The 25,159-nt window shown below is 42.6% G+C and overlaps 1 protein-coding gene across 1 annotated transcript in view; it reads right to left on the bottom strand.

Annotated features, from left to right (window-relative positions):
- Positions 1 to 24,442, bottom strand: part of slc2a15a (solute carrier family 2 member 15a) — a 98,846-nt gene extending 74,404 nt beyond the window's left edge. Inside the window, exons 1-3 of the mRNA XM_042011127.1 lie at positions 24,256 to 24,442; positions 14,292 to 14,509; positions 8,212 to 8,310 (exon numbers count right to left, since the gene is read on the bottom strand). Of these exons, the coding sequence (XP_041867061.1) occupies positions 8,212 to 8,310; positions 14,292 to 14,509; positions 24,256 to 24,442 (504 nt within the window). The remainder of the gene's footprint in view (positions 1 to 8,211; positions 8,311 to 14,291; positions 14,510 to 24,255) is intronic.
- Positions 24,443 to 25,159: the final 717 nt, after the last annotated feature.

Raw genomic sequence — 25,159 nt, 5'->3', positions numbered from 1 at the left:
AACATCTTTCAATATGAAAATATACAAACAAGTCAGGTCCCTGGCCTCCCCCCGCCCAGCATGAGGACCATGCCCCACTGCACCCTCCCCGACAGGAAGGCTTTACCCGGGAGGAGGATCTGTGAAGATGCAGCGTTTGAGATGAGAGCAATGCAAAGGTTCATTTTTAAAGATCTTTTAATGTATGAGACACAGTATCACAGCTCTGATTTCTTTCAGCTGTGACATTAATGGCACTGATGACGTCTCTTTGTGTTTGGAGTAAAGCTTCGATCAGAACCCAGATACTAGTGGATCTGTAGTCTCTGCCAGGTCAGGGTCTCCCTCCCTCATGTTCTGGTCCAGTGTGTGAGCTCGGGTTGGATCTTCCTCCTCTGGTTGCAGACACACTCAGACGGTGGGAGGATGCTCTTTTTTTCCCTCCACCTTGAGGTCTGACCACGTCTTTTTTATTAGCTCTGCCCACGCAGAGGTCATGTAGGTGTTCAGTCTGTCCGTCTCTCAGCAACATAACTCAGAAAGCTTTGGACGGATTTTACTTTAATTTTCAGAAACTGTCCGAAATGGAAAACGGGACAAGTGATTATATTTTGGGTGTGATTCGGATCACCGTCTGGATCCAGGAATGTTTTAAAGGATTCTTTACTACGGGGAGACAGGGATCCTTTTGCCTTTACAGCTTCTAACTGAAAAACCATTAATCAAAGGAAGGAAAGACAATGTCTCAGAGGTGTGTGCTCTCTGAGTTTATTTCTGTCTGCACCACATCAATACGGGTCTCTGCTGCTGTGGCCACCTAAACTAAATTTCTTTACTCATCTCCACTGACAAGAACTTCAGTTTCTGTGTTGGAAAAGTTTCTTTTCTTCTCTTTGTTGCCTTGGTTTCCTCTTTGATCAGCAGCTTCTTCATATGCAACACTATTCATGTCCTGGTTCATGTCCCATTGACCATATTTAGCTGGATTTGGGTGTGTTCAGGGTGGGATATAAGGCCGGTTTTGGTGCACACATTTCCAAGTAGTCTGTGTTTTATAAAGTGGAAATTGCTTGGAGGTGTGCGTACACATGATTTTATAATTCTGGATTTTTTTCTTCTTCTTCTTTTTGGTGTACATCACTTTTGGCTGTTGGACATACATACAGTTTTAGTATAGATCCCACTTAATGTTTTTTTTTTTTTTTTTTTTTTTTCAACTTGTCCTGTCCAGCATCACAGCAAGCAAAATGATAATCTGGTTGCTGTATCGTGCTGAACAAATGGCGGGCCTAAGTGGCCCCGCCCGCCATGGCCCCCAGGTGTTGTTTGTGTGTTGTGTTTCTTGTGTTTTGGTGTCTCGGTGCAATTAAAACTGAGAGGCGAGCAGCCACGGGGTGCATCCAAGGAGACCACTGAATGGTCTCCTCCGTTCCACCCCGCATGGGTCCATGCCTCCCAACTCCCTACGTGTGTGTGTGTGAGACAGAGAGAGCGGGAAGTAAGAGGGGTCCGGGGATGTACGTCCAGAGGGAAGCAAACTTCCCTCTGGATGATGAGCCTTTAGTGGCATTAGGCACCCCTGCTCCCCAGGAGGCCCCCCAGGACAAGACAGGCCAGGAAAGGCCGCCCCCCACGACCGGGCCATTCAGGGACTGCAGCCAGTGAGCCGCCACCCACCCCAGAAAGTTCCCACCCTCCCACACCCCTAACGGGGAATGAGAGGATGGGGACAGCGGCAGACCCACACCCCCCCCCCCCCCCCCCCCCACCCCCCCCACAGAAACACATGCACACACCTATTTCCGTGCACACTCCCACTCATCCTAACTCACATATGCCCTCTCAGCCCCACCCAAAACATATAAACACTCGCACAGCATCCGACCCTCCCACTCTCACTCCCCAGACACACCCCCACTCATCCTAACACATGCATACGCACACACACAAACATACCCCCCCATTCACACAAACATCCAAAGTATAGACACACACACACAACATACAAGCATCCCTGTCTCACACCCCAGCACCTCCCCCTATAATCCCCCGAATCCCACTCAACCCTCCTTCAAACCCCTACACCCCCCCTGCCCCCGGGCCATACCCTGGGTCCCAGGGTGTCAACCAGACACCAGGGCATGCACCAACCCACACCACGGCAGCACATTCGGGCAGGCCCAGACCCCAGGCACATACTGAGCCCACCACCCCGGAGGGAGGAGGACCACCCCCGGGCACCAGAGCCCAGAACCCCCGCCCAGCCCGCCCCGGAAAAGAACCCGCAACCACCAGTCACTCCGGGCCATTTCTCAAACCCCCATAGCAACGAGGTCACAGTCCTCCACCTACACTAAGTGATGGACCTAAGCACAGGGGACCAGAAGGAATGAGATTCAGCCGAATAGTTCTTTGAGGAGGCAGACATTGTCTCACTACTGATGTGGTCAACTAAGAGATTCCTAAACTGCTGAATACACAGATTATTTTTGTTTTTCCAGTTCACAAGGATAGTTTTCTTTGCGATGCATAATGCTGTGCGTATCATGTGTGCAGAGTTAATTGCCATATTAATGTCACCCAAGTCACCTAGTAGACATAGTGCAGGGATTGTAGGAATATTACATTTAAACCATGTTGACATGTCCACACATACCTGAAGCCAGAACCTGCGGACAGGTGTGCAGGACCACAAGGCATGGAGGTAGTTGTCTGGTGTGTTTTCATTGCAGTGTGTGCAGATGTTTGATTGTGACAGACCCATCCTGAACATCCTTTGTCCTGTATAATGAGTTCTATGCAGAATTTTGAACTGTATTAGTTGCATATTTGAATTTTTAGTCATTTTAAAGGTGTTTAAACATATTTGTGACCATTTATCTTTATTAAAGTTACTGGATAAGTCACCCTCCCATTTCGAAGTTGGAAGACAGATTGAGTCTTCTAGTTTAGATAATAGTCTATATGTTTTTGATAATAGCTTTGGGGCATCCCACTTAATGTTTTATAAATAAGACCCCTGGATTGAGAAACACTGTTTTAGATAATATTCGGTTTTCTCTGAAGAGAACCATCCCCACTTTCCCTGTAATTAGCCCTCTAATAAGTCCTGGATAACCAGTATCTTGAAGGGGCTGTTTCGGGTAGCAGAAAGTCCTTCACGTGTTTGCAGAGAAGGTTTAAAAGTAAGAGAGAAGATGGAGAATGAAACTATGTTTAAATTCCATCCTTATGTCCATCCATTTGCTCTTTTCTATTAACATGTATATAACACGTGACTTTAAAAATGGGATTATGTTAGCAGAAGTTTCCTTCACTAATAAATGTTAACGTGACCTCAGTCTGAACCAGCAGCGAGCCAATCACAGAGCATTCCTCTCTTATTAGAAAGGAAACGTTGTCTGTGCATCATGTGGTTGAAATAGTGTCGTTTCGTGAGACCAACAAAGTTTTTTTTTTTTTTTTTCACTGTAACTTTTTCAGCTCTCTATTTAATCAAATCTGTTGGTCTTTTTTATTTTACCTCAAAGACTTCATTATTGAACCATGAGATGCTGGATTAGTTCTACTACTGTACGAGGAAATCAAATCTAGCTAATAAAACAACAAATAATATTCTGATTAAAAGTGTAGCACTATAAAAAGCATTTCTCAAATGTTCTAATACAGTAAGTTTAAAAATTGGGAAGAACAAAAAAAATCCATTCAGCTGCACCACTGAAGCAGGGGTCATTCACAGAAAATAAAATCATTGTCCTGTTGCTGACATATATATGTATGTATGTAGTATATATTCATATTTTTATCATCCATTTAGCATGTAGCATAACCTTTAATTATAACTTTCACTGAGTGGTTTAGGGACAAGTCAGAGAAAATATATTTAACTGTATTTAAAGGCAGGTGAGGTTTTTGCAACCTGAATCAGTTGTTCCTTAAATCCACAAGAACAAAACAATCTAACTGATCATGGATTGATGGTGGATGGTTGTTTTTGGCAGGGCTGGACTGAAAGCCATTTTCAGCCCAGGAGTTTTATATTTAAACCAGCCCACCTCTTTCTGATGTGAAGTAAACTGGATAATTGAAACATCTGTTCACTACATACAGTCCTAAAGATTTTATTGTGAAAATAAAGACTTTAAAAGCCTAATTTCCTGTATTAGTGCACCAGATTACAAAACCATTGACTAAAGAAATGAGTTTCCATGCTTTCATACCTCCCTTTATGAAAGGACCGTGTCCTGCAGCAGGTTCAGAAGCTAAACACGCAGAGCAACAGCGAGGCTGTCATCACCCACACACCAAAAATTAATCTTACCATAAAAGCAACTTATGTTTCACACAAACCCCTCCCTCTCTCTCGTGTCCTCTTGTCCTTTATCTACTCCTCTTCTCTTTGTTCTCTTTTTCTTCCTGCCTCCTCACCTGTCTCTCCATCCACCGGGCATCAGAGATATTTATAGTTAAGTTTTCTACGCCTTCTTTAGTCTCTTTTTGTGTCCAAGTTCACTTTAGATTTGACCCACTGAATTTTTTTTCATCAAGTTCACAAATAAAAGAAAATGTGATTTATTCAGTAATACACACATCTACTGTAGTGAGACTGTAATTCTGCTGTTTTCTGTGATGTTAAATGGGCCTCTAGAATAACTAAACATCTCTCTGTGGTCAGTAGCTACACTGGGAGAACTGGGACCAGTCAGTTTAGGTTGTTTTAAGCAACATCTCAGCATCTATTTATCCCAACATTTACAATTCTTCAGTTTAACCATCAGTCTAATAAATTTGACTGAATGATGTTATTCTCCATCATATCTATTAAATATTTTTCAGTGATTTTTGTTTTATTTAAAGGCTTACAGTTTTATTAATAGTACTAAGTAGTTCAATGACACCTGGTCTATGATCTACTCTGCAGGTAATCTGTTGGACTGATTTGATCTCAGGGACATATTACCCCAAGTTGAAAGCATGCAGTTAGTCATTGTAGTGTTTACTGCTTATTTAATTACTTATTTCATAACCATATTTATTATTGTACAAAAACATAACAGGGAGCCTTAGTTTTAAGATTGCAGGTAACTTATGTTGTTTACACATCAGCACAAAACCTTAAACCAGCAGTAGACAGAGTAAATCACTTCCCTAGAAACCAGTGACTGTGCTCCACATTTTCTCCAGTACTTGATGGTACCCGTTTGTCTCCTCCTAGCAGCTCCTCCTCCTCTCCTCTTGAGTTCACTTCATCACAATCTCATCACTTCTGATTCTGCTTTAAGACTGATCCTCAGACGTTTAAGGATGTTTGCGGTCTTCACACACATCAACCTGTGCATCATTGCTGTTTGTATGGGGAGCCATTTAGATATAACATATAACATTTAGATTTAGATTTAAACATTTAGATTTAGATTTAACATTTAGATATAACATATAACATTTAGATTTAGATTTAAACATTTAGATTTAGATTTAACATTTAGATATAACATATAACATTTAGATTTAGATTTAAACATTTAGATTTAACATATAGCATTTAGATTTAGATTTAAAATTTAGATTTAGATGTTCTATTTGACCATTATACATGTGGTTAAAAGTTATGTTAAATGTAGGAAAATGTAGGAAAAATGTGCTAAATGTGAGAAAAGTGAGATAAATAATGAAAATGTGTCAGCTACAACTTTTATACTGAATTTTTACAGATGCATATATTTATTTTTAACTTTCTAAACAACATTTTGCGGACTTTTACTGTTAGCTAGCTACTTAGCTGTAGCTAACGTCCAGGGCAACTTTATCGCTATCACTGCCGTCACTCACAAAGAAAAGTGAAGTGAACCAAGAATGCATTTCCTAATCCTTAACTGAGTAAATGTTGTAATGTCCAAAGTTTGTGTGTGTATTATTTAAAAGCCACTACCTGTACTCAGTCCATTAAGAGAAATCTTTGTTTTCTCTTTTTCAATAGGCTCCTCTTTCATCTATCCCTTGATGAAATGGGGCTTCATCAGGCTACTTGAGCCAAAGTCAAAACACATAAAAACAAGATGCTTGCCTTTTTCTCCAGAAGCATCAGTCTTTGTCATACCCAGACCAGATTAGCTCAGGCTGGTCTCGTTGGAAATTTTTCCTTTTCCACATCATGGTCTAAAGATCAACTAAAGAGCTGAAAAGTCCGCAAAATGTTGTTTAGAAAGTTAAAAATAAATATATGCATCTTCGATTTAATGGTGTGAGTGGTTGGTTGGAAGTGTACTTTGAAGTGCAGCTCGTAAATGCAGAAAGACTTTCACAGTAAAGACCTGTGTTTGTGTGTGTGTGCGTGCGAGCGAGTGTTTCCCTACTAGCGTATTGGTTGAGGTTAAAAGGGGCGGGGTTAATTAGCATATATTCGAAACATTTAGGTTAAACATTTAGATTTAGATTTAACATTTAACATTTAGATATAAGATTTAACATTTAGATATAACATATAACATTTAGATTTAGATTTAAACATTTAGATTTAGATTTAACATTTAGATATAACATATAACATTTAGATTTAGATTTAAACATTTAGATTTAGATTTAACATTTAGATATAACATATAACATTTAGATTTAACATATAGCATTTAGATTTAGATTTAAATTTTAGATTTAGATGTTCTATTTGACCATTATACATGTGGTTAAAAGTTATGTTAAATGTAGGAAAATGGAAAAATGTGGGAAAAATGTGCTAAATGTGAGAAAAGTGAGATAAATAATGAAAATGTGTCAGCTACAACTTTTATACTGAATTTTTACACTTGGCGCCCCATATGTTTGTGGAGCTGAAATATCTCCACTCACCACTGCGTGTTGCAGTGAAAAAACTGCGCGCTGCTGCGATGCGACACTGCGCCTTGTTTCACATATGGTAGACGGAAGAAGTAGCTCCTACCTGTCCTGAAAGTTTAGTTAAATGTTGGTAAAGGAGAACTAAATATTTTAGTATCCGCACATAACAACTGATTATTCTTCTAAGATAATTAGCTGGATCAAAGCGTAGACCCGTTCTTACTTACTCACTTATTCACTCATTCGTTTATTTCCTTGTACCGGTGTCATGACATAAAGTGATCATCTGCCAGAAACTAACTGGAAGGCCGTGTCTCTCTACGTCTCTGGTCTGTAGGTTTTCCTCTCGGTATAAAACCGACATAGCACGCAAATGCAAGTGACAGTATGTCCATATTAACAAAGAAAGTCTGCTTTTACGAGTGCTTTAACGGATTAATTCCAGCCGCAGAAGAAGAGGCGCTGTAATCAGAAACGACATTCAGGCACATTGTTGCTTCACTGTTTAGGCTTCATGTGTTTGCCTTGTGCTTGTTTAGTTTTAGAATTTAATGTCCAATTAGTTATGTGTTATTTATATTATTTATATTATTATATTTATGTGTTAATTACAAAGTTTAATTTCCACTGATGTTTATGACTATGAGTATTTTTTAATTGATGAAAGTACATTTCTTGTCAATAAATGCAGAATCTAATTGCAAGTGGTCTGATTTCATATAAGAACTACATAGATTACTGGCTAACTTGTAAATATTACACATACTCCCTCACTCTTTTAAAGTTGAACTGGGCCTCATCACCAGGATGGTCCTGCCATCTTTGGAGGACCTCTACACCCAGCGGTGTAGGAGGAAGGCCACCAAATCATTAAGGACCCCAGCCACCCCAGTCACAAACTGTTTTGTCTGCTACCGTCTTGTTTGGTGAGCCTAGGATTATTGATGTATTTGTTGTGAAATGACAATGAATTAATTAATTCATTCATTCATTCATTCATTCATTCATTCATTCATTCATTCATTCATTCAGAATAATTGTAACTTTCCAAAAGCTGATTCAGGCCCCTATAATTGCCAATAAAACAAAACAAAAAAATGTACATTTAAATGGCTACAGTTTATTCAAGTAAGACATATTTTGCAAATTACTGGCTGACTAACTCCTTGCATCCACCACAAAACCCTTTAAGGTTGAATTAAGCCGCAGAATAGTGGTTGTTGCCTGCCAAAAAGTGATTAAAGTGTACTTGGGCCTCTTTGTAAAAGTTTTACACTAGGTCCAAATGAAGAGGGTCATCATTAGTCAACATAACAAGGCTGCCAAATGTGGTTAACTGAAAATATGCTGGTTTTAATGATGTCTGTATGTGTGAGTGTCTCAGTGTGAGTGTCTCACTATAGCTGGGGAGTTGACGACAGCCAGATTGTAGCCGTACAGCATAGAGCTTCCAAAGGAGGTCAGGAACGCCACAGCTAACAGAGAGCTGGTCAGGTGCTGCAGGAAGAGGAGGAAACATGTCAGATACAATAGTTTTAAGGTAGCAGCATGAACATCCCATCATATTCTCTATTTGAAGCCCAGCCAATGTTCAAACATCAGCTACTGGTTCTGCAGACAGGCTAGATTTTTATTCCAATAAAGTAAGGTTACCATCATTCTGATCCCCTCTCCATGTGCATTATTATTTATGTGTTATTCAGTATATATTTAACATCATCTGCGTTACTCTTGTATGTGTTGTTGCCAGGGGACGAGGTGCTATAGGCCGGAGCAGTGCCTGTGTTGTACTAGTTTCTTTTTACTTGACAAAGGCATCTAAATTTGTTTTAAAAAAAAATCATAAAAACAATTTAAAAGTGTATAACATCATAAACTTAAAGTTTATGAACATTTAGTAAATGTAATGTATAGTGTTGCAGCTTCATATAACATTATTCATGTCTTATTGTGACATTCTTATCAGTTGCACTACCTGAATTTTGCAACTAATTATAGGTGCCAATGCAACGCATTGCACACATATTACTATTGCTTTTTCAATTTCCGCTCATCTCTCCTACAACTTTCACTGTACCCCCACAAAAGTTATATCAAACGTGCATCTTGATCTCGAATGGTGTGCTGTGACTCTTCTCATACAAAAGTCTTAGGGTGTTCACATAAATCACAAAAAACCTAAGAATAAATTGGATTTGTGTCAGACCAGCCCAAAACTCAGCTATGCTTACACCTAGAAACAACATTCAAAGTTTAAATGGGTCACGACGGAAAAATCTATAACTGGTTTGAAGGACATTTTCATATCTTTTATGATTTGGACGCTATTGCAGTTTAAGTTTTAGGAAAAATCACCAAATCCCCAAACTCTGCCCACATTGTAACACCAATTCAAACTCAGAAATTTCACCCTTCATGACTTAAGTATTGAAATAATGATTGACTTCTTGAACCTATCATGTCAAATGACTTCCTGTGAGGTTTCAGTCCTTCTCCAAATAAAACAGTGAGTTGCTCTAACACTGACATCAGTTGCCCAAACAAGATTTGTCAGTTTTAATCTGAGTCTCAACCTCTATATATTTGTACATGAAAAATGACTATAGCACCACATAGTGGCCATGTGGTATTTTCATGTTATTAAATTCACTGCCACATTTGTATCAATTTCACGTAATCTCCCTCCTTCGTTGTTCCCTTTTGCCACCACCGCAGCAATGGCTAAACAGCTGGCGCGCCAGGGGCGGTGATAGCCAGATGCATTAGCAGTCATCAAAGTTTTTTGAAATTTTCTAGTTTTAAATTAATCAGGCTTCTACTTGGACTCATACATTAGCTTAATAATTTGCTATGATATGATAAAATAACATGTTCCTAGTTTTATATTGGTTGTACCACCTGACACTGAAAGTGTAAAAGTATGAACTACCTATGAGTTGGAATAAAGCTATTTTATCAGTATTGGATATAGATTTACAAACCTCTTCATTCAACCATAAAAGTTGCTTGGGGTCCTCTGGCTGAGACAACATCATGTTTGCTGTTACCACCTCTTTATCTCATAATAAAATTCCTGTTTTTACAGTTGTGCCACCCTGACATTTTAGGACATATAAATTGTTGGACAAAAGTTTGTAAGTCATCTCAAATTCTTTAGAACTATTAGTGTTCATAAATAATGGCTTATTTGGAAGATTGTGAACATAAATTCATGCCATGATGTTTTATTTTGAATTTATAATCATAAATTTACAAATTTTAAATGTTTCCTTAGGTTGTTTATTAGCTCGGTTGCACCACCTGACATTTTGAGAGTTTAAGATCCATCCATCCATTTTCTTCCGCTTATCCGAAGTCGGGTCGCGGGGGCAGCTGCCTAAGCAGGGAAACCCAGACTTCTCTTTCCCCGGCCACATTCACCAGCTCATCCGAAGGGATCCCGAGGCGTTCCCAGGCCAGCCGAGAGATGTAGTCTGTCCAGCGTGTCCTGGGTCTGCCCCGGGGCCTCCTTCCGGTGGGACGTGCCCGGAACATCTCACCAGGGAGGTGTCCAGGAGATATCCTAACCAGATGCCCGAGCCACCTCATCTGGCTCCTCTCGATGCTGAGGAGACGCGGCTCCACTCTGAGCCCCTTCCGGACCACCGAGCTTCTCACCCTATCTCTAAGGGAGAGCCCGGCCACCCTGCGGAGGAAACTCATTTCGGCCGCTTGTATTCGAGATCTCGTTCTTTCGGTCATTACCCACAGCTCATCACCATAGGTGAGGGTAGGAACGTAGATCGACCGGTAAATCGAGAGCTTTGCCTTTTGGCTCAGCTCTCTCTTCACCACGACAGACCGATGCAGATCCTGCATCACTGCGGAAGCCGCACCGATCCGCCTGTCGATCTCCCGCTCCATCCTTCCCTCACTCGTGAACAAGACCCCGAGATATGTAAACTCCTCCACTTGGGGCAGGACCCCATCGCAGACCCAGAGAGAGCACTCCACCCTTTTCCGGCTGAGGACCATGGTCTCGGATTTGGAAGTGCTAATTCTCATCCCAGCCGCTTCACACTTGGCTGCAAATCGCTCCAGTGAGTGTCCCCCGCCTCACCCGGGACATGGTTGAAGCTCTGCCGGAGATGGGAGTTGAAACTCTTTCTGACAGGGGACTCTGCCAGACGTTCCCAGCAGACCCTCACAACACTCTTGGGCCTGCCAGGCCTGACCGGCATCCTCCCCCACCATCTGAGCCACCACACCACCAGGTGGTGATCAGTTGACAGCTCCGCCCCTCTCTTCACCCGAGTGTCCAGGACATGCGGCCGCAAGTCCGACGACACGACTACAAAGTTGATCATCGAACTGCGGACTAGAGTGTCCTGGTGCCAAGTGCACATGTGGACACTCTTATGTCTGAACAAGGTGTTCGTTATGGACAATCCATGACGAGCACTAAGTCCAACAACAAAACACCACTCGGATTCAGATCAGGGGGGCCGTTCCTCCCAATCACGCCCCTCCAGGTCTCGCTGTCATTGCCCACGTGAGCATTGAAGTCCCCCAGCAGAACGAGGGAGTCCCCAGAAGGAGTGCTCTCCAACACTCCCTCCAAGGACTCCAAAACGGGTGGGTACTCTGAACTGCTATTTGGTGCATAGGCACAAACAACAGTCAGGACCCGTCCCCCCACCCGAAGGCGGAGGGAGGCTACCCTTTCGTCCACCGGGGTAAACCCCAACGTACAGGCGCCAAGTTGGGGGGCAATGAGCATGCCTACACCTGCTCGGCACCTCACACCGGGAGCAACTCCAGAATGGAAGAGGGTCCAGCCCCTCTCAAGGGCAGTTGTTCCAGAGCCCAAGCCATGCGTCAAGGTGAGTCCAACTATATCTAGCCGGAACCGCTCAACCTCGCGCACCAGCTCAGGCTCCTCCCCCGCCAGAGAGGTGACATTCCACGTCCCTAGAGCTAGCTTTTGCAGCCGAGGATCAGACCGCCAGGGTCCCCACCTCTGGCAGCCGCCCAGCTCACAATGCACCAGAGTTTTAGAAGTTAAAACATTAAAAAAAACTATATTATTGCAATGTGCTGAAAGGGTATTAAAACTCAATTGTTTTCATAGAATAAAGTGATGCATCAAATGCATTGAAAAAAATATTTTATAAAAGGAAATATACTCTGACATAAAAATATTCACATGTCATTAACCTGTATGTTAGAATGTAATATGTAAAAGCTTTCACTTTTTTTTCAAGAGTAGTGCAAGGAAGCATGCTGCAGTGAATGCTTAGCAAAGTTTTGTTGTTTTGTTTTTTTTTTTTTGTTTGTTTTTGTTTTGTTTTACAAGGAATAAAACATTCTGACTCAGAAATCCAGTGTGTCAGAATATGTATCATCAACACAGATTAAGTAAAAGAAAAAAAAGAAAAAAAAACTCCTTCATATTTACTGCAGTAGTTAGAATATAATATAAGGTCTCTATAAAATAAAAATACCTGATGGTAGCATATCTCTCAAATATTTTTATTGTGAAGCACAAATAGAGTTACATGTTGTCTCATGTGCTGCCATTGCTTCAATTTTATACAAGCACAAAAAAACAACAACAAAAAAACAACAATACATAAAACAAAACAGAACACAAAGATAAAAGGCAAAGAAGCCAAAAAAAAAAGGGGGGGGGGGGGGGACAAAATACCTTCTCATCCCATTTCCTCCCCTCATCCCCAAGGGTGCTAACTCATAGTGCAGCTTAAAGGGTCGTAACTACATAGTGCTATTCATCAGTCCACAGTTTCCAGATATGACATCATCGGTTTCCATATTCTTTCAAAGTCCTCCAGTTTGTCATTTAGAATGTAGCGGATCCTTTCAAGGTGAAGAGTATCTGTCAGTACTGATATCCATGCTTTTAAAGAGGGCACGTCCTTCCCCTTCCATAGAAGTAGAATCAGTCTTTTTGCACACATTAGACCATAGGACAGGAGACAGGCCTGCGTGTTATTAAGTTTTTGAGACTGTTCGGACAAACCAATAACAATCAAAACCGGGTCAGGGTCCAGCTGTACATTGAAAAGTTTTGAAAAAAAGAAAAACACTGATGACCAAAACTCTTGCAACTTAATACACATTACAAAACTATGGAGCAAATCTGCTTCGGCACATTCACATTTATCACAGGTTGGTGAAACTTCAGGAAATATTCTATGCAACTTTGCCTTTGAATAATGTAACCTGTGCAGTATTTTAAATTGAATTAAACAATGTTGAGCATTAATTGGACACAGGTTGACATGATGGTAGCATATCAAATAAGTTAGAAAGACAGGGGCATACAGATTCTGGCAGACAAACCATCTGATAACCTTCTCCAACCTCGATAAAGACAGATGAAACACATATTTCCTAGAGGAGTGAAAGATCATCTGACAGATGTGTAAAATAAATCACTTGCTCCTTTAACACATTGTGAAACATTCACCACAGTGTCTTGTACATACAACAGTAATCAAAGAGGATGTGAAATAAAAAGATATCTCCCAGAGCAGTTATCTAGCCTGTCTGCTAAACAAAACACCTTGTTTAGCAGACAATATGGGGATCTTTCAGTATCAGGACTGTCCATCTCTTGGTCAGCCATTCAGGGTGGGTCCCATCCTTCAGCAGTTGGTTCATTTGTGCTGCTTTGCGCTTATGGAGTGAAGTTTAACTAGTAGATGTGGATCATGTCTGGGCCAGGGGCTGTCCCAGTCTTCATACCTTCATACCATGTTAATCCACTCTTAGTTCTTTTAACCACTATGCTTCACTTTTATATGTTGCCTCCTTCTCCCATATGTTTTTTCCAATATTGTTCAGTCTCCAACCTTGGTGGGTTGGCGTGTGGTATTATCCTGCGACTGGGAGTACACTTTAGTTGGATTAGTGGAGAGCAGCTGGTTTATTTTCCTGGCTTTTGTTACTCTTGTGTATCTCCTCAGTCGTGCAGCCAGTGCTTAGAGTCTTTGTTTGGCAGTTTCCACAGCCTCAGCTATGGACATCTGGCTGTACCTCTTGGGTACCCATTTTGTGGTTGTACCCTTTTGGAGTTCTGACAGTTGACTAACTTCCCTCCGAGTTAGTGTCGGGGTTGACAGGCTCTCATCTTAACCATGATCTTTTTCCTCAGGTCAGTTGCTTTCTTATTCATCACCAGCTTGGTACCAGTCTCTTGGAGGGAGTTGATGTTAACTCCCCCTTCTGACCTATCACCCTGGCTCCCCCTTGCCATAGCATTAGCATGTTGTATATCTTCCACCTCTAACTGTGATAGCAGTTGCCATTTGTGGATGATGGAATACTGACCTACGAGTTGATTCGATGTCAGTGTAGAATGTAGGTATCAAAGTATCCATATATACCACATTCTCGCAGCCCTGCTCACTAGGGTAACTAGGGTCTTCTTATGATCCAGTTGCCCATTTCTCACAATAGTACTGGCTCCTCTGTACCTGATGCAGACCTTCGGGCCCTCTGCCTTTGGGGGGTGGTGGGGGGCCGCCTCTAAGCTCCTGGGGGCCTGGACCCTTCACTCGGGCCGCACTGGATGGCCTCTCCCTGGCGAGGCCGGCGGCTGCCAATCTGCGCCCACTGGGGACTGTGCCCCAAGACTGCAGGCGGCTCTGGCTGGGGCTCTCCTTTGCCACCCTCAGGGTGGGGCTGGAGTTGTCTTCAGGATGGGGTAGCTTGGGTTAGTGCTTGGGGCTGCTGCTGAGGGCCCAAGTCTCTGGGCTGCCCTGGTCTGCCTCCGGCCTCCGTAGAGGCGAGGTCACATTTGCATGATCTCACTCACCACTCTTCATCACTGATCACTCCTTATTTCTCATGCTCTGCATGCTGACACAGTCACTGAGTTGTCCAGTGGGTTTATACACACATACATACATACATTTCTCTTTTATTTCCCTGTGAGTTAGTATCTGGTTGTTGTTGTGCTACTTTTGTGATATGTCTTTTTGTTTGTGTTATTATTTTGGAACTCTTAATGACTAGCAGCTCTATTTTTCAGTAAAAGCCGTAGGACATTTTTGGGTGTGTTTATGTACAGGTGTTTGTTGTCTGGTGATAATGTGGATTGAAGGGTCGTTGCTTTCTGTCTGTGGTGTTTTTTGTCTCCTCTTTCTTCTTTCTCTTTTGCTTCTTTATGCTGTCTTCCTTCTTTTTCTGTCCCCTCCGGTCAGGTCCAGCAAGATTACATAGATTATCTGATTCAAAGTATATAAATGAATAAATGAATCAGATTATCAAGGGGAAACTTATACCCATAAGCCTCCTCTTGGCAGAGCAAATTTGTTCAGCACAATACAGCAACCAAATTATCATTTTGCTTACTATGATGCTGGACAGGACAGGTTAAAAAAAAAAAAAAAAAAAAAAAAAAGAAGAGAGAGAGAGATCCTGGGTGTCATGAGGCTGAAATTAAAGCTGCATCCAGTTACACTAAACAGTCAAACTAAGAATACAGAGTTACAGAATTGGTAGGCAAGAAACATGGAAAATGCACCACTAAAGATATATGAATGGAAGTTATTCTGCATTTTGTAAGGATTTATATCTCATGTTCCAATTTAGAAATTGACATGAATGCATGTAAATTATGTAATATTTACAAAAATATGCACCCCGAAGCATCAGTGGGGGATGGGGGGAGCCCGAGGCCCCAAAGGCCCAGCAGGTCCACAGAGCACCAAGCCCAGGACGGCCAAAGCAGACAGAGCAGCGGCCCACTCAGACCAGAGCAGAGGGGCACTGGGCAGCACAGGGTGACGGTGAGCAGATCCAGCAGGTCCAGCCAAACAGAGGGCAGGCACCCCACAGGCCCAAGGGCCACCCATTCCCCCCAAGCTGAGCTCCACCCAGGAACCTGACGGAGCCTGACCGCCCCAGGCAAAGCCCACACTACCACCACCCCACTCCCCCTCCAACCAGGGGCAGCCCAGAGAGGCCAGGGGAAGGTGGGCCACGGACCAGACCCTCTCCACATACACATACTCACACAACTTCATACATTCTCCCTGAGGTCTCTCCAGCCCCCTGATGCGGCACCAAGGGCAGCCCCCAGGGCAAACGGCGCCCAGCAGCACACCGCACAGGACACCAGGCCGACACCGAACCTCCACCCCCCACAGCCCCGAACGCATCCCAGGACACAAGGGCCTAGGAAGACCCCCACCCCCCTGCCCCCCCACCTGAGTTGTGTGTGCAATAGTGTGGGCTATTTATAGTGCATTTTAAAACTGAAAGGAGCCATGAGATGGTGGTGGGTCCTACTGCTGTCATGCAGCAGGACCCCCTCAGGGCTCCCTCAGTGTGTGTGAGTGTGTGTGTTATGTGTGTAGTGCAAATCTGTTCAATGTGGTAGTATCTAACATGTAAATAAAATTGGGGGAAGCCACAAAGGGAGAGGATGGAGGAAGGGCCACCCCGGTGGCTCCTGGCCGCCCACCCACAGCCCATGTGACTGTCCCCATGAGGCCCTAAATGTATATTGGTGTTTAAGTTGTGATTAAAATCTAGTGGGGCAGGCAGTTGCAGGGGTCTACCGGGGGATCCCGCAATGGGGAACCCCCAGCCAAACCCACCGACTCTACCCGCCCCACAGAGCTCTATGTGTGGTGTGTATGATGTGGGGTGGCGGGGAAGGAGAGGGGCTCGGGGAGGGGCACAACCGGGAGAGAGATCTCTCTCCAGGATGCCAACTCCTCAGCTGGCCGCTGTAGGCGCCCCCGCCTCCCCAGGACCACCCAAAGGCAGAAGGGCAAAGGCCCAGACCGGCCAAGAGCCCAACGCACCAGTGCCCCAGATGCCCACCCACCCCCGGCAGCCCACACTACCACACCAAAGGACCAGAGAGCCCCAGGTTGCACACACATATCCTGGTCAGGCCCAAGGCACAGAGCCCCCACCCACCCCGAAGGGGCCCCCGACGAGAGGGGAGAGAGCGAGGAGGAAAACAGACTCCATCCCCCATGAACATTCTTTGCGATACATAAGGCCGTGAGGACCATACGTGCTTTGTTAGTGTCTATATTGGTGTCACTTAGGCCACCCAGTAAACAAAGTTTAGGACATGCAGAAATCTTACATCTAACCCATGTTGATGAATCCTCACAAACCTTGTTCCAGAACTTTTGGACTGGTGAACAGAGCCATAAAGCGTGTAGGTAAGTATCTGCTGTGTAACCTGTGCACTGTGTGCAGATATCTGAGTGATTAAGACCCATCTTGAACATCCTTTGTCCTGTATAATGTGTTCTATGAAGGACTTTGTATTGTATGAGTTGTAAATTTGGGCTGTCTGTCATATTAAAGGCATTAAGACATATTTGTAGCCAAAATGGTTGACTAGGATTGATGGAGAAATCTATCTCCCATTTTGAAATAGGGAGGGAATTTGAATGATCTACTTTTAGCATTCATCTGTATATTTTTTAAAGTAATTTTGGGGTACAATGGTCCATAAAATCTGCTACCATTGGAGGAAGTTCTAGGTAGTTCGGTGAAGGGGGAATTTTGTGTATATTATGGTTTTGAGTTGTTGATATTCTAAGAATCTGTTGCTGTTAATCCTATATTGTGATGAGAGTGTATTAAAAGATAAAATATTTCTGTTATGGATAATACGTTGAAAGGATTTATTTCTTTGTTAATCTATTGGTTAAAATTTTGCATATTTTTGTTTAGTAGAATATCAGGATTGTTCCAGATGGGTGTGAGTTTACATGGTACTATTGAGGAGTTGTTTTTTTTTTAAGAAATTCCCACCAGGCTGTCAGAGAAGTGCTGATGTTGACACTTGAAGCACTTTACCTTTTTTATACTTTAGCTGAAAAAAAGTTTAGAAATTTCCAAATTGTCACAAAATGTTTGTTCTATGTCTATCCACAGGCCATCTAGTGGACTAGGTTTGAGCCATTTTAGGACATATTGCAACCTATTAGCTAAGAACTAATGTTGAAAGTTACTCTTAGACTAGTTAATGGAGTAATCTGAGAGTGATGAGAATTTATTAATTAGTTAGACTGCTTTAGGTAGAGAGGCTTGTGAATTCTAGAGGAATAGTAAAACGTCATCAGCATAAAGGCTTATTTTATGAATATATTTTTGGACTGAATGCCTTTAATAGCTTGATTTCGTCTAATTGAGTGGCTAGAGGGTCAATAAATATAGCAAAAAGTGAGGGGGATAGTGGACAAACTTGTCTGGTGCCCCTTTGTAGATTAAAACTTGGAGAGGTTTGATCATTTGTTCTGACACTCGCATTAGGAGAACTGTATAAGATTTTGATCTAGTTAATGAAAGATGGTCCAAAGCCAAATCTGTTTAAAGTAGCTAGTAAATATTTCCAGTTAACTCGATCAGGAGAACTGTATAAGACTTTTATCTAGTTAATGAAAGATGGTCCAAAGCCAAATCTGTTTAAAGTAGCTAGTAAATATTTCCAGTTAACTCGATCAAAAACTTTCTCTCCAGCTAAAGAAACTATTATTGTTTCCAGATTATTGATGGTAGAATAATCTATTATATTAATTCGTCTCCGCATGTTAACAGAGGAATATCTGCCCTTTATAAAGCCTGTTTGATCAGGGTGTATAATGAGAGGAGTTACTTCTCTAACCTTCCAGCTAATGCTTTGCTGATTATTTTAAGGTCAGCATTTATCAGGGATATAGGTTTGTAGCTAGATGGTATTGTGGGGTCTTTACCTGGTTTTAATAGTACAGTAATGGTGGCAGAGTTCATGTTTGGGGGTAAGTAACCATTTTCCTTTATTTGTGTCACCATTTTGAAAAATGAAGGGGCCAGTGTTGACAAGAATTCTTTATACAACTCTGCTGGGAAGCCATCCGGACCTGGGGCTGTTTTATACAGGGCATATGTTTAGGGCTTCATGTAGCTCCTCCACTGTGAGGGGGGAGTCTAAGGCCATGACTTGTTCCTGCTGTAAACCTGGAAGATCTATATTGTTAAGAAAATTATGGATATCGTTGTCTGATGGATCTAAGTGTGATGTATACAGAGTTTTATAGAAATCTATAAAGATGTTGTTTATTGCATCTGGCTCATGCGTAATATTACCTACTGAATCTTTAACAGCTGATATGGTAGATTTTTCTTTATTTATTTTCAACTGATTAGCTAAGAATCTTCCAGATTTATTACTATGTTCAAATGTCTCCAAGCGTAATCTTTGCACCAGAAATTCTGTTCTCTTGTTAATTATTTAATTTAATTCCAGTCTAGCCTTCCTTATTTGGGTCATCGTTGGTTCATCTTCTAATGATTTAATTCTGAGTTCTAATTCTAATATTTTTTAGATTTCTTTCCTTTTTTTATGTGATGTAAAAGAGATTATTTTGCCACGCATTACGGCCTTCCCACAGAACACATGCTGAGACTCCTGGTTTGTCGTTGTTTTCTAAGCTTATAGCCCATTCTTTTGTGAAGTAGCTGATAAAGACGGGATCTTTAAGCAATGCTGTATTAAATCTCCAGCTTTTAGCTGATGGTGTGATTCTTGTGTTCCTCAAAGTGAAGGAAACTGGTGCATGGTGACTGATAGTGATGGGGTGAATCTGGGTCTCTGAAATCTCACTCACCAAAGAGCTGCTAACCAGAAAATAATCTGGCCTAGAGTATGAATGGTGAACTGAGGAAAATAAGGTGTACTCTCTGATAAGACCACCATATTTTGCAAAGTCCAAAATCTTCCATATATTGTTTAACATGGTTTGTGGATTGCCAGTTTCGATTGTTTACAGTGTTATTAAATATATCAACTGAGTCCAGAACCATGTTAAAATCCCCTCCTGCGATTACTGTGCTATCTGTGTGCTCAGAAAGTGAAGTGAAGAAAGAGTGAAAGAAGGAGGGATCATCAACATTTGGGCCATATAAGTTAGCTAAGCATAACGTCATATTTTGAATAGATAATTTTACTAAGATGAATCTCCCTTTTGGATTTGTGATTATGTTGATTTCTGTGAATGTTACTTTTCTATTTATCAGAATGGCTACCCCTCTCTGTCTGGAGTTATAACAGGCTGAGTAAACATGAGGAAACTGTGTTGTAGAGAGGGGCATTCACTGATGTTTCTGTCATATGAATCTCCTGTAAGAACACAATGTCTGCCTGCAGATCCTTTAATCTATTAAAGATTTTTAGTCTCTTCTCTCTGGTTCCTGCTCCGTGCACATTCCACATGATAAATCCAAGTATGGTCATGCTTGTGGTGAAAAGGTGACTGTTGGATGCCTCTTGTTGATATAAATGTGTATGTATGTGTGTGGGTGCGTGTGTGTGTAATTGTATGAATATGTATGCATAATGTTGTGTACCTGTATTGAATGTTATTAAATGTATTTGAATTAATTCTACAGTCATTTTATTCTACAGTCATTTAGCAGACGCTTTTATCCAAAGCGACTTACATTTGAGAGTAAGAACAACACAAGCATGAATTCAAACAAGATAGGACGTCATAATTAAGTGATAGTCAGACTGCTTTGAGTCCAGTTGGACCAGGTGCTGCCATGTAGTGCTAGAGGCAGTGAATATTTTTTTTTTTTAAGTCATTTTGTTTAAATACAAGATCACGATTTCATCACACAATATTAACTTGGGCATAAGTGTATGATTTCATCACACAATATCAACTTGGGCATAAGTGCATGATTTCATCACACAATATCATCTTGGGCATAAGTGCACACAACTTATTCAGTACTTGGTTGAGCCAAAGAGCTGGACAAATGTTTCTAACGCATTCTGTTGCGTAAAATAGTTTAGCTAAGTGTGGAAATGCTCCTTAAACAACTGAGTCTTTAGCTTGCTTTTAAAAGGGGATAAGGACTCTGCGGATCGGATGGAGTTTGGTAGATCGTTCCACCACCGGGGAACAACAGAGGAGAAGAGTCTAGCTACTGATGTGGCGCCACCTTGTGGTGGGAGCACTAGGCATCTTTCGCTGGCAGCGTAACTGTGGAGAGGGAGTGTAGCTCTGGATTAAGGAGTGGAGGTAGACCGGAGCAGTTTGGATTATTGTTTTGTAAGCCAGAAGCAGAGCTTTGAATTTGATGGTGCTGCAACTGGAAGCTAGTGAAGAGCAATTAGCAGCGGAGTGACATGAGCTCTTTTGGGCTGGTTGAAGACCAGATGTGCTGCTGCGTTCTGGATCATCTGCAGAGGTTTAACTGAGCATGCAGGCAGGCCAGCCAGTAAGGAGTTGCAGTAGTCAGTGCGTGAAATGACCAGAGCCTGGACCAGGAGCTGGGTCGTGTGTTCAGTCAGGTAGCGTCTGATCCTCCTGATGTTGTTGATGTTGTAATCGGCAAGACTGGGACACCGAGGCAACATGGTCCTTAAAGGTCAGCTGGTTGTCTACCATGACACCAAGATTCCTGGTAGAAGACGTAGACACAAGCTTGATGGAGTCAAGCTGCACGCTTATCTGTGGCGGTAAAGAAGGATTGGCTGGAAAGACAATAAGCTCGGTCTTGGACAGATTTAGCTGAAGGTGGCGATCCTCGATCCATGCGGAGATATCAGCAACATGCTGATATTCGCATTGAGACGGTTGTGCCGTCAAGTGGGAAAGAAAGGAAAAGCTGAGTGTCATCTGCATAGCAGTGGTAGGAGAAACCATGAGAGCTAATGACTGCACCGAGTGAGGAGGTGTATAGTGAAATGAGAAGAGGGCCAAGCACCGAGCCCTGAGGCACCCCTGTTGTCAGCCCATGTGATCTGGACACGCCCCCCGGCGCCAAGATACTTTGAAGGATCTTTGTGTGAGGTAGGACGTAAACCACAAGAGGACAGATCCTGAGATGCCAAGCTCTGAGAGTGTGGAGAACAGTATATGATGGTTGACTGTGTCAAAGGCAGCAGACAGGTCCAGCAGTATAAGGACTGAGGATTGACCAGCAGATCTGGCAACCCGTAGGGAATCAGTAACTGACAGGAGAGCAGTTTCAGTAGAGCGGCCTTGCCTATAGCCAGACTGATATGGATCTAACAGGTTGTTGTCTTGGAGGAACTGTGAGACCTGACTGAAGACGGCACGCTCTAGTAGTTTAGACATGAATGGAAGCAGTGAGACCGGCCGGTAGTTTGCAACCTGGGCTGGGTTGAGTGTGGGTTTCTTCAGCAGCGGGGGAACCCTAGCTTGCTTGAAGGCAGAGGGAAAGACATCGGATTCCGGATTTAAGAGAGGAGGTGATAATATGGGTTACTGCAGGTTTGATTGTAGGTAAAATGCTCTGCAGGATGTCAGAGGGAACAGGATCAAGAGGACAGGTTGTGGGTTTTGAGTTGACTAGAAGTTTAGAGACTTGGTCCTCATTTAGAGAGCGGGAGGAGCAGAGTGAGGCACCAGCAGCTGGTTTGGTAAGGCTGAGTTGGTCAGGCTCAGTGAATTGGTTACTGATGGTAGCGACCTTTTCAGTGAAGTAGGAAGCAAACATTTCTGCAGTCAGCAGAGTGGGAGGCTGAGGTGGTGGAGATAGAAGAGAGTTAAACACCATGAACAGTTGTCGTGTGTTGAAAGAAAATGAACCCATAAAAAATAAGTCCATTTTTGTGAACATTAGAGACTGGCAGTATTATTGTCTAATGTGAACAAATATTAAAATCTGTGACTTAAGCCCAGTGAGTCTGATTAGCATTTATATCACCTGTAAAAGTGTACAGAGTGTGGATACATATCTGAGGTCAGTAGAGCAGGGAGTGGTGTTATGGGGTGTGTCCCATTCTATACTTCGAACACTATATTTAAGTGCTTAGTGCGCTGACACAGAAATTTCAGTAAAAACTCAGTGCACTGAAAGTATCCGGATGCTGCCCTAAACTCGGCCAAAAATCTATTGCGACACGATGGACACTACATGCACTAAACGGACGTCATCTTGCTGACGTAGCGGAAGGGGAGGGACTTTCAACCAGTTTTTCAAAGCTGACAGCCACCTATTCAGCGGTACTGATGCAGGCTGAGGGTATTTTCTACTGTTGTAAGTATGAAGATATTTGATCAAAATTCTAATATAAACTGCAGCATGCTTCTTATCTCTTCTATCCCTGATGACAGTTATGGATCTGATCATTTGTTCGAGGCTGCAGTAGAGTTAGCAACGTAAATGTTAGCAGTTTTATAGCCGTCACTGTGGCATCAAACTACCGAGCCAGCAGTGGCACTGAGGCATTTACCACCTGCGGGCTAGGACGCTGCTGTGGAGACGAGGAGGCGGCAAGAGAGAAATGATTTAATAAAAATTTTAAATAAAATGTTTTCTGCATCCCTGTTTTAGCGTCTTCATTACTGCATTTCATATTTTAAATGATGGTTTCTAGTATAATCGGTTTCCTGTTGCAGGACGTGAAGGTATTGGTGTAAACACCAATGAAAACAGACGTATAATGTAAAATACTTTAATTCAGTTAAGATATCTTTGCTTATTTAAAAGCTGTTTTTTAGTGTTTTAAATTGCACTTTATACTAACAAGTATGGGGGAGACACGCAAAGACACATGAACGTGTGCTGATGGTTTCTATTGTTATCAACTGAGATAGATTAATACAATGGAGGCCATGGCTCTTTGTTTCACTAATGAGGCCTTTTAAAAGGCATTTAATAGCATAAAAGTATGATGACATGCAAACACGTATGTTAATGTGATTTTGGATTTTGGAAGAAAAAAAGTATACTAATGGAGCGGCGCTGCTAAGCTGGTACATCACTACCGCTAAGTGCAAAACGTTAGTGCTCAATTTGGATCAGCACTTACCCACGATAGTGTGCACTACAGAAGGTAGTGCTTAGTGCACACTACACACTACCTTCTAGTGCACTCATGTAAGTGCGCGGTTTGAGACACACTGATGGTCACGATGTAGCTGTCCATTGACGTAAAGTTTGTCCATTGAGATGACAGCGCAGGCTCCTCCATCCAGGAATTTTCTCCTGATGGGGAACAAGATCATGCGAAGCTCCAGGATTTCTCTGGGAAACTGATCGCTCATGCTAACGTCAGTCCCACGAAGCTGTCTGCCGCAACGCTTCACCTCTTCTTTTTCTTTGTGGAGAATGAATTTAGCTACTATTGGCCTGGGTCTACCAGAACTCAATGAAAGGAGATGACTTTAACTTTACCTTTTTCTTTGGAAGTTTCAAGTTGGTTCTGATAAATTTTCTAACAGCTGCCACCTGCTCAGGGATCCCTGAAATAACAAAGTTATCTCTCATGCTATGAGCCTGTAGATCTTGGACTAATTCTTTCATTTTTTTTATTTTCCTCTGATAGACGGCTTACTCCTTCGGTCAGGCTTTCCACCGAATCTCTGAGGGCCTTGTTCTCCGTAGCAAGAGCTTCCACCTGCTTTTGGCTATATTCCAAACTTTCTTTTAAAGATTGAAACCCACTGTGAAGAATTTCCAGCTGGAAGAGCCGGGCATCGATACTGGGTAGCATCCCGTCGATGGAGATTAAGATATCCATTGTATCACTGCCGGTTGGAGAAACTGGGCTGGTCGCTTCAGGGTAATCCGCCGGGCAAACCCTTTTGGAGCTGGTTTTGGAGCTCGTCGTCGCAGCGTTGGACTTCCCCATCACGATCCGCTGGAAGCTTTCTCTGATGAAATCCGTCGGGCTGGTGAGATCTTCTTCGCTGTGATCCAGAGTGACTGGATTGGTGTGGTTTGGAATATCAACCCCCTTTTATATATATATTGCACTTTCAACAACAGACCTGTAGAACATTTGCAACATTTTGGTGCAGACGTTAAAAGATCTCAGCTTCCTTAAGAAGTAGAGTCTGCTCTGACCTTTCTTGTAAATGTACTCAGTGTTGCTTTTCCACTCAAGTCGTTGTCCAGCTGAACTCCAAGGTACTTGTATTCCTCCACCACCTCCACCTCCTCTCCCATGATGGAAACACTTCTATGTGTGTTCTTGTTCCTCCTGAAGTCAACAATCATCTCCTTTGTTTTCTTGGTATTCAAGATGAGATGATTGTCACCGCACCATTTCACAAACTGACCGACCAGTTCTCTGTACTCTGCTTCTTGTCCATCACTGATACACCCAACAACTGCTGAGTCATCAGAGTATTTCTGCAGATGACAGAACTCAGAGTTGTACTGGAAGTCTGAGGTGTACAGCGTGAATAGAAATGGTGAAAGTACAGTCCCTTGTGGTGTTCCAGTGCAGCTGACCACCATCTCAGACACACAACCCTTTCAGTCTCACAAACTGTGGTCTGTTTGTGAGGTAGTCGTAAATCCAGGTGTGTGTGGAGGGATCCACTGGAATTTCTGCAGCTTCTCA

This window comes from Melanotaenia boesemani, chromosome 16 (genome assembly GCF_017639745.1).
Source record: "Melanotaenia boesemani isolate fMelBoe1 chromosome 16, fMelBoe1.pri, whole genome shotgun sequence".
Lineage (NCBI taxonomy): Eukaryota > Metazoa > Chordata > Actinopteri > Atheriniformes > Melanotaeniidae > Melanotaenia > Melanotaenia boesemani.
The sequence above is the reverse complement of the archived record's forward strand: the minus strand, read 5'-3'. Positions and strand labels throughout refer to the sequence as shown.